The following is a 15,944-nucleotide window of genomic DNA, read 5'->3' as shown; positions in this document are numbered from 1 at the left end:
GAGGACAGATGGATAGACAAGAGAAGGGAGGGAGGGAGGGAGGGAGAAAGAAGCAAGAACACACTATTTACAGCTGCATGTATCCTGCAGCAGCACCAACTTGCAGATAGGGATGACGTAGATGGCAGGGATAAATTCTTCATGCGCTGCCACGTGTTACGTAACCCACAAAAGCGCCTAAGCATAGCACGTTATATTATCTGTGTTGACAGCGGTGCGTCAATGGTGTGAATTATTGCTGAGCTATGAAAGTTTTACGCTAAACTGAATAAAAAACATTAACAAATCAGCTAGCCAATCCGTTAACAGGTTAAACGGAGAGTGTGACGTCACTAAAGTGCCTTTTTTAAGGAATGTTTGGCTACTAAATTTAACACATAGGAAAAGTATCTATATTCAGTCTTATGTTAGAAGAAAAAAACACTTTGCCGTAGGTTTTTAAAAAAAAAAGTTTTTTCATTGATTTATCTCAAATTTATTTTGAAATACAAAAAAATCTAATTGAAAAACAAAGCGTTCTTTTTTACCAGCGTCGGAGCAAAATGTACAAAATTTGTATTTCAAAATTTCACAAGACAACAATTAAAATGATCAATGAACAGGAAGGAAAAAAAGAGATCAGAGACAAACAATTATCATATCCCCACACAGGAACCAGAATTTGCTATCGAAAGACAATAACGCAAACTCTTTTTTTTCCACTAATTTATTTTTATTTATTATTTTTTACTGAACAACAAACATACATTTATGATTCACTCAACAGTCGAGGCACTTTAAAAAAAAGAAAGAAAACAAAAGCAAATACAGATACAAATTTCAATAAAAAAATAAAAATAATAAAAAAAGGCGAAACGGGCTACCTAAATCACTTTAGATGTTTTTGAATGATATTCATTCAGGTCCTGTAAAATTTTGTTTTAAATCAAACTGGTCCTAAAATGCATTTTATTTTTGTGCAATACTAAGCTATTTAAATCATACAGTATAATGTTGCTAATAGCTAGCTGGTAACTAGCACACTATAGCTATTTTAAATGCTGACCTAATTAATATAAATATATAATTATGTGTTTGATATTTAAATTTGTGAAAAATCTTCAAGGGAATATATTTTTGTCTTTTTTTTATGGTGTAATCAGGTTAACGTATATTTATTTTTTGAGGCTTTGAAAATATTTCAGCAATGCATTAGTATTTTTTTTTAATTGAACAACAAACATACATTTATAATTCACACAAAAGTCAAGGTACTTTCTACATCAAAGAAAAAAAATAAAACCAAATACAGATAGGAAAATTAAATAATAAATGTAAAAAAAGACAAAACAGGCTACCTGAATCACATTAAATGCTTTTAAATGATATTCATTCATGTCCTGTAAAATGTTGTTTTAAATTAAGCTTGTCCTAAAATGCACTTTATTTTTGTGCAATACTAAGATATGCTGAGCTAGGCTCCAGCACCACCCGCAACCCCAAAAGGGACAAGCGGAAGAAAATGGATGGATGGACTAAGGTATTCCAATCATACAGTATAGCGTCGCTAATAGCTAGCTGGTATCTAGTACACTATAGCTATCTTAAATCCCAACATAATTAATAAAAATATATAATTTTCTATTAGAGATTTAAATTTGTGAAAAATATTCAAGGGAATATATTTATTTCTTCTTTTAAAGGTCTATTCCACTGTAGAAGACCTCTGGAATGGAAAATAGCATTAATGTATATTTATTTTTTGAGGCTTTGAAAATATTTCAGCAATGCATTAGTATTTTTTTTTTTAATTGAACAAACATACATTTATAATTCACACTTAAATGAGGCACTTTCAACATCAAGGAAAGAAAACAAAACCAAATACGGATAGATAATTAAATAATACATTTAAATAAGAAAAGACAAAAAGGGCTAACGAAATCACTTTAAATGTTTTTAAATAATATTCATTCATATCCTGCAAAATTTTGTTTTAAATGATTTAAACTGGTCCTGAAATGCAGTTTATTTATGTGCAATACTCAGATATTTAAATCATACAGTATAGCGTCGCTAATAGCTAGCTGGTAACAAGCACACTATAGCTATCTTAAATGCTAAAATGATTAATATAAATATCTATTTATGTATTTGATATTTAAATTTGTGAAAAATATTCAAGGGAATATATTTATTTCTTTAGTATTTTTTTTATTTTTATTGAACAACAAACATACATTTTTTAATTCACACAAAAGTCGCACATTCATACATATGCATATACAGTACTTTCAACATCAGGATAGGATTGGATAGATAGGATAGGATAGATCTTTATTGTCATTGCACAAGTACAACAAAATTTCATTTTCGGCACAGTCCCGCTAAGAGCAGACATACGTTACAGGGCGGGGGGAGGTTGGGGGGGACAAGACGAGACCTCCAACGGATCAGCCATTTACGGCGCTCCTTAAAAAGGTAAGAGGGTGACATTGGGAGAGGGGGGGGGAGTTAAAAAAATATCAGTCCAAGGCTAGATCCTCAGGAGGGGTCCAGACTGAGTCCAAGGAAAAAACCTCCATAGCAAAGCACATATACATATTACAACATACATCTCGAGATATCTAGCAACAGAGGGAAGGTAGTTCAAGGTCATGGTGGTAGGCCGCAGCTCTCAGGCGCTGACCATCCATTCATCACCCCTATGGGATTTGCGTCGAGGGCGTTGGGTTGGGGGGGATGGGGTGTGTATGTGTGGCGTATATTTTTGTGGATGTGTGTATGTGTAAGCCCGTAGTGAGTCTCGGTTCCGCAGCCTTGGTGTATTGCAGTCGCTAGCCCAAAGTCAACAACAACAGGTGTGTGTCCATGAAAGACAAGAAGGGAGTTTGTTGTGTCTTTGCTGCGCTGTCCTTCGGGAGAGTCTCGAAGCCAGGGAAACAATCCAAGTTAGATTGATTTTGTATGCGGGTGAAAATTAAATTAGCTTTTCACCCTAAATTGTCAAGGAAAGAAAACAAAAGCAAATACAGATCGGGAATTAAAGAAAAATAGGGCTAACTAAATCACTTTAAATGGTTTAACAAATATATCAATTTAAGGGTTTTTGTACTCTTAATCATTCTCCAAGATGTGATTGATAATTGTAAACCATTAAGCCAATTAGAAAATGTAGGCCTTACTTTCATAAATCAACATTTATGTAGAAAAAAAATAGCCTGGAGCATAATAATATTGACAAACATTTTGTATGTTACAGCCGTTTATAAAAAAAACACATTTGATCTCTTCCACAAACAGATGATTGACATCTTCTACAGCTCCAGCTGGGCTGCGAATCTTTGGGTGTCCCACGATTTGATTCAATATCGATTCTTGGGGTCGCGATTCGATTATAAATCGATTTTTTTTTTCCCATTCAATGCGATTCTCGATTCAAAAACAATATTTTTCCGATTCAAAACAATTCTGTATTCATTTAATACATAGGATTTCAGCAGGATCTACCCCAGTCTGCTGACATGCTAGCAGAGTAGTAGATTTTTTTTTAAATCTTTTATAATTGTAAAGGACAATGTTTTATCAACTGATTGCAATAATATAAATTTGTTTGAACAATTAAACGAACCAAAAATATGACTTATTTTATCTTTGTGAAAACATTGGACACAGTGTGTTGTCAAGCTTATGAGATGCGATGCAAGTGTAAGCCACTGTGACACTATTGTTTTTTTTAATAAATGTTTAATGATTATGTAAATGAGGGCTTTTAAATCACTGGTATGCTGAAATTATAACTAATATTGATACTGTTGTAGATAATATTCATTTTTGTGTCACTACTTTTGGTTTGTTCTGTGTCGTGTTTGTGTCTCCTCAATTGCTCTGTTTATTTCAGCTCTGAGTGTTGCTGGGTCAGGTTTGGTTTTGGAATTGGATTGCATTGTTATGGTATTGCTGTGTAGTGGTTTGTTGGATTGATAAAAAAAAAAAACGACATAAAAAAAAAAGAGAATCGATTCTGAATCGCACATTTTCGAATGGATTTTTTCCCCACGCCCCTAATAACAGCTAGCCATCAACCTCCACGTTAAATTTAAGTTTAAAAAAATCATTTGAAGGGTATATTCAATTAATAATTTTAATTTGTATTTCTTCAAATTTGGGAATAATTGGGTATGTAATATATATTGTCCTTATTTTCCTTCGCTCAACTTTTGTGAAATCATTCAGTTCTATGAACTGTACCCGGAAAATATTATATCACTAAAACTGCCCTCATATATTTGTTGGAACATTTTTCATCACAGAAATGAACATCTTCAATATTAAGGTTTCTCGGACAAGGGGTAGTATTTGAGTATAAAACATCCTGAGTCACCATAGATTTTAAGGATAGAAGACTTTACCGCGGCTTCTTTGCGTCCTTATTTGACGGCGGTTTGCCGTATTTCGTTACGAGTGTCACACCCCTACGCGCCGCACGCTGACTTAAAGTGTCGTAAAAACGCATGACAAACTAATGAGGCGTCGCTGGCTGTTTTTTTTCTCTCTCCCACTCGTCGTGCGGGAGGCTTTCGTGTTTGTGGACGGGCCAACCTCCCACTTCAGTTAAGAACCATGGCGGGAGCGGACGAATTTATGAAGTATCGTTCGCCACTGGTGTCAAGATATGCCAGCAAGGAAATGGCCTACAACTTCAGCGACAGGAAGAAATTCACAACGTGGAGGAAGCTGTGGATCTACCTCGCTAAGGCTGAGAAGGTTTGGACAATAATAACTTCTTCAAATTAAGTCTTAAGTACTTTTTGTCCTACTTTACATGCATTTATGTATTCGACCTTCCTAAAGAAGACCGATCCAATACCCTGCTCCAAATATAGTAACTAACACGTGACTGCTACACGACCCTAATATACAAATATAACTAACCGTTTTCCTCCAGAATGATTTATAGTTACTGGCAGCTCTGTTTATTTTAAACACTACATTCAATTGTACTATTATTAAGGTAGGTAGGTAGGTCTTTATTGACCTTTTTTTAAAGGCTTACTGAAATCAGATTTTCTTATGTAAACGGGGATAGCAGGTCCATTCCATGTCCATCCATCCATCCATCCATTTCTACCGCTTATTCCCTGTGTCATACTTAATCATTTTGCGATATTGGTATATTTTTGCTGAAAGGATTTAGTAGAGAACATCGACGATAAAGTTTGCAACTTTTGGTCGCTAATAAAAAAGCCTTGCCTTTACCGGAAATAGCAGACGATGTGCGCGTGACGTCACGGTTTGTAGGGCTCCTCACATCCTCATATTGTTTAAAATCATAGCCAGCAGTAGCTAGAGCTATCCGGACCGATAAAGCGACAATTTCCCCATTAATTTGAGCGAAGATGAAAGATTCATGGATGAAAAAAAGAAAAGGCGACGGCTCCAGGCGGCGGCAGGCGGCGTTTCAAATGTAATTAGACACTTGTACTAGAATAATTCTGGAAGGTCCCTTATCTGCTTATTGTTTTAATAGTGTTTTAGTGAGATTGTAAAGTCATACCTGGAAGTCGGAGGGCTGCGGTGAACGCCAGTGTCTCTCAGAGAAGCCTAGATCACAGCTGCCATTTTGAGCTGCAGAAGGAGGTCCAGTAATCCACTTAAGTCTCCGGTAAGAGCCGACTTAATATCACAATTTTCCCATCCAAAAACTTGCTGGTTGACGTAGAAAAACATGTTCACTTGACCGCTCCGTGTTAAAGCTTCACAACAAACAAAGAAACACCGGCTGTGTTTTGGTGCTAAAGGCAGCTGCAATCCACCGCTTTCCACCAACAGCATGATTCTTTATAGTCTCCATTATTATTTGAACGAATTGCAAAAGATTCAGCAACACAGATGTCTAAATTACTGTGTAATTATGCGATGAAAAGAGACTACTTTTAGCCGTGTGTGATGCTGGGCTAATATGTCCGCTACAACCCGAGATGTTACGCGCACGCGTCATCATACGCGTCATTATTCCGCGACGTTTCCAACAAGAAACTCCGGGGGAAATTTAAAATTGTAATTTAGTAAAGTAAACCGGCTGTATTGCCATGTGTTGCAATGTTAAGATTTCATCATTGATATATAAACTATCAGACTGCGTGGTCGGTAGTAGTGGGTTTCAGTAGGCCTTTATTTTTATCAATATTTTTAGGCCATGTCATGATACACGATATATATCGCGATATTTTGCCTTAGCCTTGAATGAACACTTGATGCATATAATCACAGCAGGATGATGATTATATGTTTCTACATTAAAACATTCTTGTTCGTATTTCATTAATATTTGCTTATTTTAAACTTTCATGCAGAGAGGGAAATATCAACTAAGCCAATTTACCAAAACTGTATTTATTAAACAGTTATTAATCGGTGGCACAAACATTCATGTCATTTCCAAAACAGAAAGTGCAAGATTGTCAGAGACATTTTAAAACAAGCTATGAGTGCACTATTGTGCATGTCACTAAAATGAAATCTCAAAACAACACTAAATTAAAGTGAACTTTTTGTACAGAACAATAGTTTGAAACAAATAAAGTGCACTTTTGTGCATGATGTCACACAATTTATTTCAATAGGTGTCAAATAAAAATGAGTTGCATAACCCCGCCTTCCGCCCGATTGTAGCTGAGATAGGCGCCAGCGCCCCCCGCGACCCCAAAAGGGAATAAGCGGTAGAAAATGGATGGACGGAATAGGAAATCAAATAGTATATGTCCTTCGCTATGTGTAGGTTCCTGTGGACGTTATCGCCTTCTGTTGTTGACTATTTTTTTCATACGCTGATGATGTGTAAATGGTTGCTTGGGCATTTTGTTGGTGTTGCACTGGCCGGACATGTCGACATGCAGAGTTTCAAGCACTCTTCATTCTCTAGTGGGTGACTTTTCAAATGAAGCAGTGGTGCTACTTTTTGTAGCAACGCTTTTGCCGCATAATTGTTCAACATATTCCCGGTTGAAGCCAAATCACCGCCAGACAATGGACCCTGTGCTGTTTTTCTTGGGAATTATTTCTTCCTTCATTTGTTACCAGATTCGCACCTCTCTCTTAAATTACCACTCGCACCGCTGTGTTAGCACCACAGCTGACATTACCATGCCGCTACCTGTCTGCTCTGCGGTAGCGTGTGAAGTTCCACACGTGACGTATGTAAGAAACTGTGCTTGTTTTTAGTCTCTATGAGAAGGAGAGACAAGAAACAGTGGGAAATGCATGCAGTGTAATGCCCGCAGCTAAAAGCAACTGTGTGAGAACGTTTACTCGATTATCACGAGATAGTCATTTTCTATATCGCACAGAGACAAACCTGTGACATATCGATATATCACCCAGCCCTAAACCAAACTTGGTTTTCAGCACAAACCCGTTTAAGATTAGACTAACAAACCGTGTACAGGGTTACAGAACAGGAACGCTGATGAGTCGCCACAAGTTGCCCCGTAAAAGATGGTAAAAATGTAAACGCTGGGCAAGGATGAGTAAAAAAATACAATCTACACTAAACCTCCATAGCAAAGCACAAATGCTGTACATATTACAACATCTCGAGACTAGCACAACAGAGGGGAGGGAGTGGGGGCCATGGTGGAGGGCTGCCGCTTTTCAGGCGCTGCCGATCCGTCCATCGCCCCTAATGGATTCACATCAAAGGGCGTTGGAAGGGGAGTGGGATATATGTGGGGCTTATATTTTTGTGGATACATGCGGTGATGACCAAGAAGAACGCGTAGTTGGAATATAATTACAAACCTTTATGTACACATTTATATAATATTTACATATTTATAAACAAGCTCCTTTCACAGACAGAGTCCTATTGCTTTTATGAGCGGTCGAGCGAGTCAAAAGCCGGGAAAAAAAAAATATATATATTTTTTTAACCTTTATTTGTGACGGCCGTAATTCTTTCGTTGCAGGCCGCCACAAATAAATGAATGTGTGGGAAACCCTGAGTACTATAGATGTAATAGTATCATAGATGGCGCAATGTTGCTGTTTCAAAATCTTAACAATAATCCTGTGACGTGTGACAATATCAAACAAAATATTGGTGGGTGTAAGTTATATCGGTGCTTCTGCTCAGTGGCCTTGTGGTTAGAGAGTCAATCGTGAGTTGAAACCCCGGCCGAGTCATACCAAAGACTAAAAAAATGGGACCCATTACCTCCCTGCTCAGCACTCAGCATCAAGGGTTGGAATTGGGGGTTAAATCACCAAAATGATTCCCGAGCACGGCCACCGCTGCTGCTCACTGCTCCCCTCACCTCCCAAGGGGTGGAACAAGGGGATGGGTCAAATGCAGAGGATAATTTCACCACACTTAGTGTGTGTGTGATTATCAGTGGTACTTTAACTTTAACTTAATTTGATGCAAACCCTGGTATCTGATATCATTTATTCTGAATTAATCCATTGATCATTTAATGAAAACCACAGTGCCTGATGTCATGTATCCTGAAGTAATCTACTCAGTGGTATTGAAAGAAAACCACACTGTCCGTAATCATATATCCTGAATTCATCTATTTAGTACTATTTAATGAAAACCACAGGGTCTGACATACTTTATCCTGAATTCATCCATGTAATTTTTTTATGAAACCCACAGTGTCTGATATAAATCATATCATTTATCCTGAAGTTATCTATTTTACTATTTTAATGAAAATCACAGAGGCTAATACCCTTTATCTTGAATCCATCCATCCATCCATCCATCCATATTCCTTCAGCTTATCCGATTTCAGCTCGCGGGGGCGGCAGCCGAAGCAGAGAAGCCCAGACTTTCTTTTCCCCAGCCACTTCGTCCAGCTCCTCCTGGGGGATCCCGAGGCGTTCCCAGGCCAGCCAAGAGACACAGTCTTCAACATGTCCTGGGTCTTCCCTGTGGCCTCCTACTGGTTGGACGTACCCTAAACACCTCCCTAGGGAGGCATTCAGGTGGCATCCTGACCAAATGCCCGAAGCACCTCATCTGGCTCCTCTCGATGTGGAGGAGCAGCGGCTTTACTTTGAGCTCCCCCCGGATGGCAGAGCTTCTCACCCTATCTCTAAGGGAGGAAACTCATTTCGGCTGCTTGTACACGTGATCTTGTCCTTTCGGTCATAACCCAAAGTTCACGACCATAGGTGAGGATGGGAACGTAGAGCGACGGGTAAATTGAGAGCTTTGCCTTCCGGCTCCGCTCCTTCTGCACCACAACGGATCAATACAGCATCCGCATTACTGAAGACGCCGCACCGATTTACCTGTCGATCTCACGATCCACTCTTCCCTCACTCGTGAACAAGACTCCGAGGTACTTGAATGTATGTATTTATTAGTAATGAAAACCGGTGCCTGATATGATTTATCCTTAATTTATCCATTTATAATTGGAAGAAAACCACAGTGTCTGATATAATTTATCCTGCGTTTATATATTTATTTATATTAAATGAAAACTAAAGTGTTTGATACAATCTATCCCTAATTTATCCATTTATTGTTGAATGAAAACCACCGAGTCTGGTATCATTCATCCTGAATTAATGTATTTAGTACTATGGATGTAATAGTATTGTAGATACCGCAGTGTTGCGGTTTCAAAATCTTAACAATAATCCTGTGAGGTGTGACTGTATAAAACGAAAACTCAGTGGGTCTAGGTTTTTTTTGGTGCTTTTGCGTTGGCGTCTTACAAACTACAGTGGATGTTCCTGCAATATTCTTTGCACTAAAAATACATTTGTTTGTAGTAATGAAAATGGTTAGATTTTATTTGACCATCATGTTTGTGTTCAATTACATTAAGTGTGCTTATCCTAAACATTCCTACCACTTTATTTTTCATACTATGGCATTTTAATTTTATTTTATTTTTTTCAAACAATACAGTGACAATGCCGTGGTTTTAATACTCTGATAATATCGTACTGTGACATTTTAATTCTGTTGCATCCCTATTTAGTACTATTTAATGAATACCACATTTTCTTACATAATTTGTCCTGAATATGTATTATTGAATGAAAACCGCAGTGTCTAATATCATTTATCCGTAATTCATCTTTCTATTAATATTTAATTAAAACTACAGTGATATAATTAATCTATTTAATATTGGCTGATGGATACATTCATGTATCCTGAATGTATCTATTTATTCTTTCTTAATGAAAACCAGTGTCTGATATAATCTATTATGATTGTCTGATCTATATTTATCAATTCATTACAATTGAATGAAAACCATGTGTCCGATATTTTTTATCCTGAATTTATGTCCTTATTACCATTTAATGAAAACCACAGTGTCTATCATTTATCCTGAATGAACCTCCATCCATCCATCCATCCATTTTCTACCGCTTATTCCCTTGTGGGGTCGCGGGGTGCGCTGGCGCCTATCTCAGCTACAATCGGGCGGAAGGCAGCGTACACCCTGGACAAGTCGCCACCTCATCGCAGGGCCCTGAATGAACCTGTTAATTACTATTTAATGAAAACCACAATGTCAGATATAATAACTCCGTTGATTTTAAAAGAGTAAAAAAAAAACATATTTGGGTGTATTGATAGATTGGTTGCATAAAGGGGCAAGAAATATGTCAATGAATAAAGCTAAATATGTTTTGGACCAACCTCGAGAGGGACAAGCGGTAGAAAATGGATAGACTGATCTTTTGAACCAAAAATCCCTCCGTATTCTCTACTACTTGCTTGTGTTACTATATCTGAGTTTTTGTGTAGAAATAATGGGAAATGACTACAAAGGTAAGCTTCATTCACTAACTGTGTTACAAGACTAGTTAGAATAATGTTGGATAAAGAGTACATTCAACCCTTTTTATTTATATAATCAAAAATATTGAAATTCAATAATTTGGTGCATTTGCAAACAGCTAAATTTATGTCTGGAGCAAAACCTAACCTGCTACCCAAGAATGTACATCAATTCTTATGAACAAACGAGGAGAAATGTAACCTTTTAGAGAAAAATCGAGTTTAAGACATTGCTGAGTACATTTGTATTCACTAATAATTGCAACGGATGGTTTGAATAGAAGGTAAAGTTTGAAGGTTTCTTTCTTGTAGTGCCATGCCATAGAGTGCAAAACAGTGCACAAAGCTGTTAATTTAGTTTAACTTTGCTAAAAAAAAACACAAAATTATTTTAAATTTTTTTTAGGTGGAAAAAAATTAGTCATATTTTGCTGAGTGTAGTTTTGTGATTTCAAACTGTTGAAGTTATTCATTATTGGGGCGGTTGTTTTTATGTGGTGCTTCTTTATGTGGAAATACTTGGACGCTGTAAAGTATTGACCCCATGACTCCGGCCTCTCTCTCACTACTAGGGTCAAGGGTCGTTGAGCCGCTGCTGATAGTTTATAATTAGTGTATTTGGGGCTGGTGGCTCCCGTGGGCCTGAGCTGGGCGGTCCTCTTGCAGCCGTCTTGGGTGAGGCGGCGTGACCCGGGCCGAGCGCCGCCGTGCTCTCCTGTTAGGCTGGGGTGGGGGTTGGGTTTGTGGGGGTCTGGTTGCTGGTGGAGCGGGACAGTCTTTCCGTCCGGCTGCAGGGAGTCTCTGGGCCCCTCAGGATGGGGGGGTCCAGTCTTTCTGTCCATGTATGGTGTGGTCTCTTGCTGGCTCGGAAGCTAGTTGTCTCCTGCTTCTCCCGTGCCTTGTCCTTGACCAGGCCTGTCTGTATACGGCCCGCTGTTGTGGACCCGGTCGTGGGGGTCCTCTCATTTGTTGACCTGCCTGCGTGGGGCCGGTGCTCGCGTACTCCCTCGGTGCAGAACCTACTGTTTTGAGTGGGGCTTTCTTGGTGGTCGGGGTCGTACTTTGGCCCCCGCACATACTGGGAGACAAATATACTGTACTTACAAACTAACATACATACAGTACGTACGTACTTACATACATACCTACGCACTTACATACAAACAGACTTATATCCATTCATACGTACGCACATTCATACATACATATGCAAATACAATTCATACCTACATAAATGCTCACGCTATAGCTGTAAAATTAATAGAATTTTGATTTGAATTTTGGTTATGGCTTCTTACGATCGTGAAAATAAAATAATCGAAAAAAAGTGAGTGTGCTGCGCAACGTGCATGCTTACTTTTATTTCTATTTAATTTGTATTGTCCCATTTGTAGTGCAATAATGTTTATGGTCATTACTGTGTTATTACTATTTACTTCATTGACTGGTTCTTTATAATTTTTGGTGTCATATTTGTAAATATTCTATTTGCTCATGTTGTTCTGTTGTTGTTTTTTTGTTGTTGTTCTCCTCTTGTCCCCACAATTTCCCCCCGTCTTCTTTTGTTTCTTCGTACTATCCCCTCCTGCTCCAGTCCCGCTTCGCCAAACACTAAATATATCCATTTAATAAAGTTAAATACTAATAGGGCAACAAGAGAAATGTCTCACGCTTCACTGTTGTAAAGTATAACTGCAGGGCTCGAATTTAACCACGGCAACTGTGACAAAAACCGGGACCGCCCTTTCATTTGCCGTAATTCTCTTAAAAATTGTCCAACATTTGCGGCAAGAATATGCCATGACCGCCCTTGCCTTTTCAATTGTTAATTGACTAGGGATGTAATGGTCAACGGTATAATGATAATTTTTGATCAAATTCCATATGGGTGGTAATATCGTCTACTTTGTTTAATTAACACGGAGCCAGGCGATTAATTTCACACCATGCGGCATTGGACGGAATACAAACGGCCTTTAGCTGAGGATGAGAAGAGAAGCTGCCACTATGCATGATGGAAGTCAAGGGCGTAGAATTGGATAGGGACGCTAGGGACACGTCCCTACCAATATCCAGCCGCTACTGCGTAGTCAGTATCAATACAACCGGTGCCCGTAATGTTTAGTCAATGATTATGGCACAGAAAGGGTTAAATGTCGGTCTCTGCTAGAAGTCCCGCCTCTAACCTAAATATCGCCCCCTGATTGGTTGCCAGTTTCATCCTAACTTACGTTTGATTGGCTGTCCCCGCTGTCACTCCTGCTTGTAAAAGCTAGCCTATATGCTAGTTGCTAGCGACCGGACGTGCATGTGTGCTGTAGGTTTTGAAGGATGTCAATGAAAAGAAAACTGGATATAAGAGACTTCTTTTGGAGTCAAACTGTAAGTTACTTCAAGGGTGTATAGAGGCTCAACAATATTGAATAATTCAACAATATATCACTCCACTCACGCCCCTTAGAGTGCTATAATGAGCATATACCATGGACTGGAGTGATATATTGCTTTTATAAAACTGTTACCAATAAAGTCAATATGAAATAGGAATACTCAATCAATTTAATGTAGTTTTATTCAACCAAAAATACATGCTGTCCAATAAAATAGCCTCATTGTGGAAAAAATAGTCCCACCTATCCAGACGTTAGCTCCAAATTAGCACTGCATCTCGTCTTTTCCTCCGCTTTTTTTCAAGTGAAAGTCAATGCTCAGTCCCCTCTACCATTGTTAACCCTCCCCGGAGGTGAACGTTAACCTTGAACATGTGAATTCAACTACTTTAGTCCGTTTTTTAACATCGTAAAAACATCAGCTGTCTTTTACTACAGACTGCAACAGTCCGTTGTCATGGTTACATGACAACAACTTCCATTCATACCAGTCATATGTGCCTGAGGCGGAGTGATAGCCTACGCTGTGATAAGGCTTTAGAATAGTAGCCGTGCTCAATATTTAAACCACGGTTAACAGCCAATCAGATCACCGGATTTCACCTTTCCGTTTTATTTTTCAAATAATTTTTTAGTTTCATGTATTTGTGTAGCAACGGTTTGAAAATACAAATTAACACAACTTTGTGGTGGAAATACAATACAACCTCATTGGATTATCATTTTTAAGGAGACTTAAAACATGGCTTAGAACCACCATGACACAAGTAAGACTGAACAATCTTGCTGTGTGCCATGTCCATCAGGGAAAACTGGACAATACTGACCTGAGAGAAATCTGCCAGCAGTTCATTTCTGTTACAGACCGGCGGAGGCATGTGTTTGACTCTTTCAAATAGGAACAACCAGTGGACACTAATCTGCTTGTATTTGAGTATTAATGACAAACATATTTACAGTACAAAAGCAGCAATAGAAAGAAGTAGATGAAGGGAAAAAATTGTGAGTGATTTAGACACAAGTTGGGGAAAAGATTTTAACAGTTCATTTATGTTTATTTACAATGTTGTATTGCATTAATGTATTTCTAATGTTGTTGATGGACAGTAGGCTATGTTAATTGACAGTATGATGCACAGTTGCACTACAGCCCTACACTAAAGATTAAAGATGAAAACTCTTCAAAGTTGTCTCCTTTGCTTTCATTTTAGTTGCTTTACCCTATAACATCTGCATGACGTGAAATTCTGATTGCTAATGTAAAAAAAAAAAAAGTAAACTTTCAGAGTGCTGCCTTGGAGCACTTTTGTGTCCCCACCAATCTCAAAATCAAACCTACCCCCTTGATGGAAGTCAATCTTAATGATCATGTTAACTTTGACACTCATACGCAAGTGAATGAAGACTTAGTCAACAGCCACACATGTCACACAGAGTTTCCGTATAAACAAAGCCAACACTGTCATAAAGCTGTGCCATATAGTGAGACCACACTAAACAACAATGACAAACACATTTTGGCAGAATATTTGCACCGCAACAAAACAAAAGAACACATTCCCAGAATTCCTTGCACCACCAACTCTTCTGGGACGCTACAGTCATTTTCCCTCTCTTTCCGTCGTGCATTTAAGAGCACACCGCTGTTAGATGGAAACAAGTGTGTACAATATTGGAGACAGACGCACTTGTTCCCACACTACAAGTAAACAGTGAAGGACAACAACTATATGATGTTGCTTTTATTTTGTCAATACAGCATCCATCAGCTGCTGTGATGGAGAGTTAACGATGTGAGGAAACATGCAGCAGGTGATGTGTCGTGACCATTGTCACAACTTTTTTATATAGTCTAGTTTGTTGACTGGGATGTTCACTTGTCTTTTATTTACCTGCTAACTGTATCAGTGTTTAAATAACATCAATACTCGCTAAAATGTTTTGTCATCTCATCGAACTGAACGTAGGCTGTGACGATTGTGTATTCGATGTGAGAGATTTCACTCCTGTTTTTTGTTGTTGTTGGCCAAACTGTTGTATAGAACCACAAGGGGGAGTTGGAGAAGAACAACGCTTGTTTAATAGACTTCATCTTCCTTAGCCAAACTGCTTTGTGTTTTATTTTTTGTATTAAAAAGTAAACACAATAATTTTTTTTTTACATTACTTGTGTTTTTTTCATGTCACAAAGGTATTACTTTAAAAAACATTTGACACATAATATTGTTAATGTGTTATTGTATATAGTTAATTCCTATAGAACATATTTCTGCTCAAACTCTTAATGGATCTGTCGGGATACAGCATCTACATGTACATAACTTTAAAGATAAATAATAATTAAAAAAAACTTTCCTCAAAATGTAAAACTAGAGATGAAAAAATTATTTTCCTGAGTGGCTGGACAGAACTTCGAAAAAAAATATACATTTGTATTAGTCAGATTTAAATAGTGTGTTAGTCAGAGTATGAGTAAGCATAATAGGGAGAAACTTCAGTATGATTGCATTAAAGGAGACATGACGGTAAACTGGTGACGATTGCTTATTTACATGCATCATCCCACATTACCTGTTTGTTACACTTATTGGCTCCACTACATGTTTGGACTCTTTTTCATAAGTTTTGCACATGTTTAACTTTGCTCAGCTAACACTGCTTAGGCAGGTTGCGTGTAAAAGCAGCGTGCCTAAGAATGTTTCGGTAACAGTAGACAGCAGCCAGACTTTAGTGACCTATATCCTGCAGTGAGATTAAGT

The 15,944-nt window shown here is 38.0% G+C and overlaps 1 protein-coding gene across 1 annotated transcript in view; it reads left to right on the top strand.

The window, feature by feature from the left end:
• The first annotated feature begins 4,463 nt into the window (after positions 1-4,463).
• adsl (adenylosuccinate lyase) overlaps positions 4,464-15,944 on the top strand; it is a 30,301-nt gene continuing 18,820 nt past the window's right edge. The window contains exon 1 of the mRNA XM_061885142.1: positions 4,464-4,746. Coding sequence (XP_061741126.1) covers positions 4,603-4,746 — 144 coding nt within the window. The 5' untranslated portion in view covers positions 4,464-4,602. The remainder of the gene's footprint in view (positions 4,747-15,944) is intronic.

This window comes from Nerophis ophidion, linkage group LG23 (assembly GCF_033978795.1).
Source record: "Nerophis ophidion isolate RoL-2023_Sa linkage group LG23, RoL_Noph_v1.0, whole genome shotgun sequence".
Taxonomy (NCBI): Eukaryota; Metazoa; Chordata; class Actinopteri; order Syngnathiformes; family Syngnathidae; genus Nerophis; species Nerophis ophidion.
This window is presented reverse-complemented; position numbering and strand designations above follow the sequence as displayed.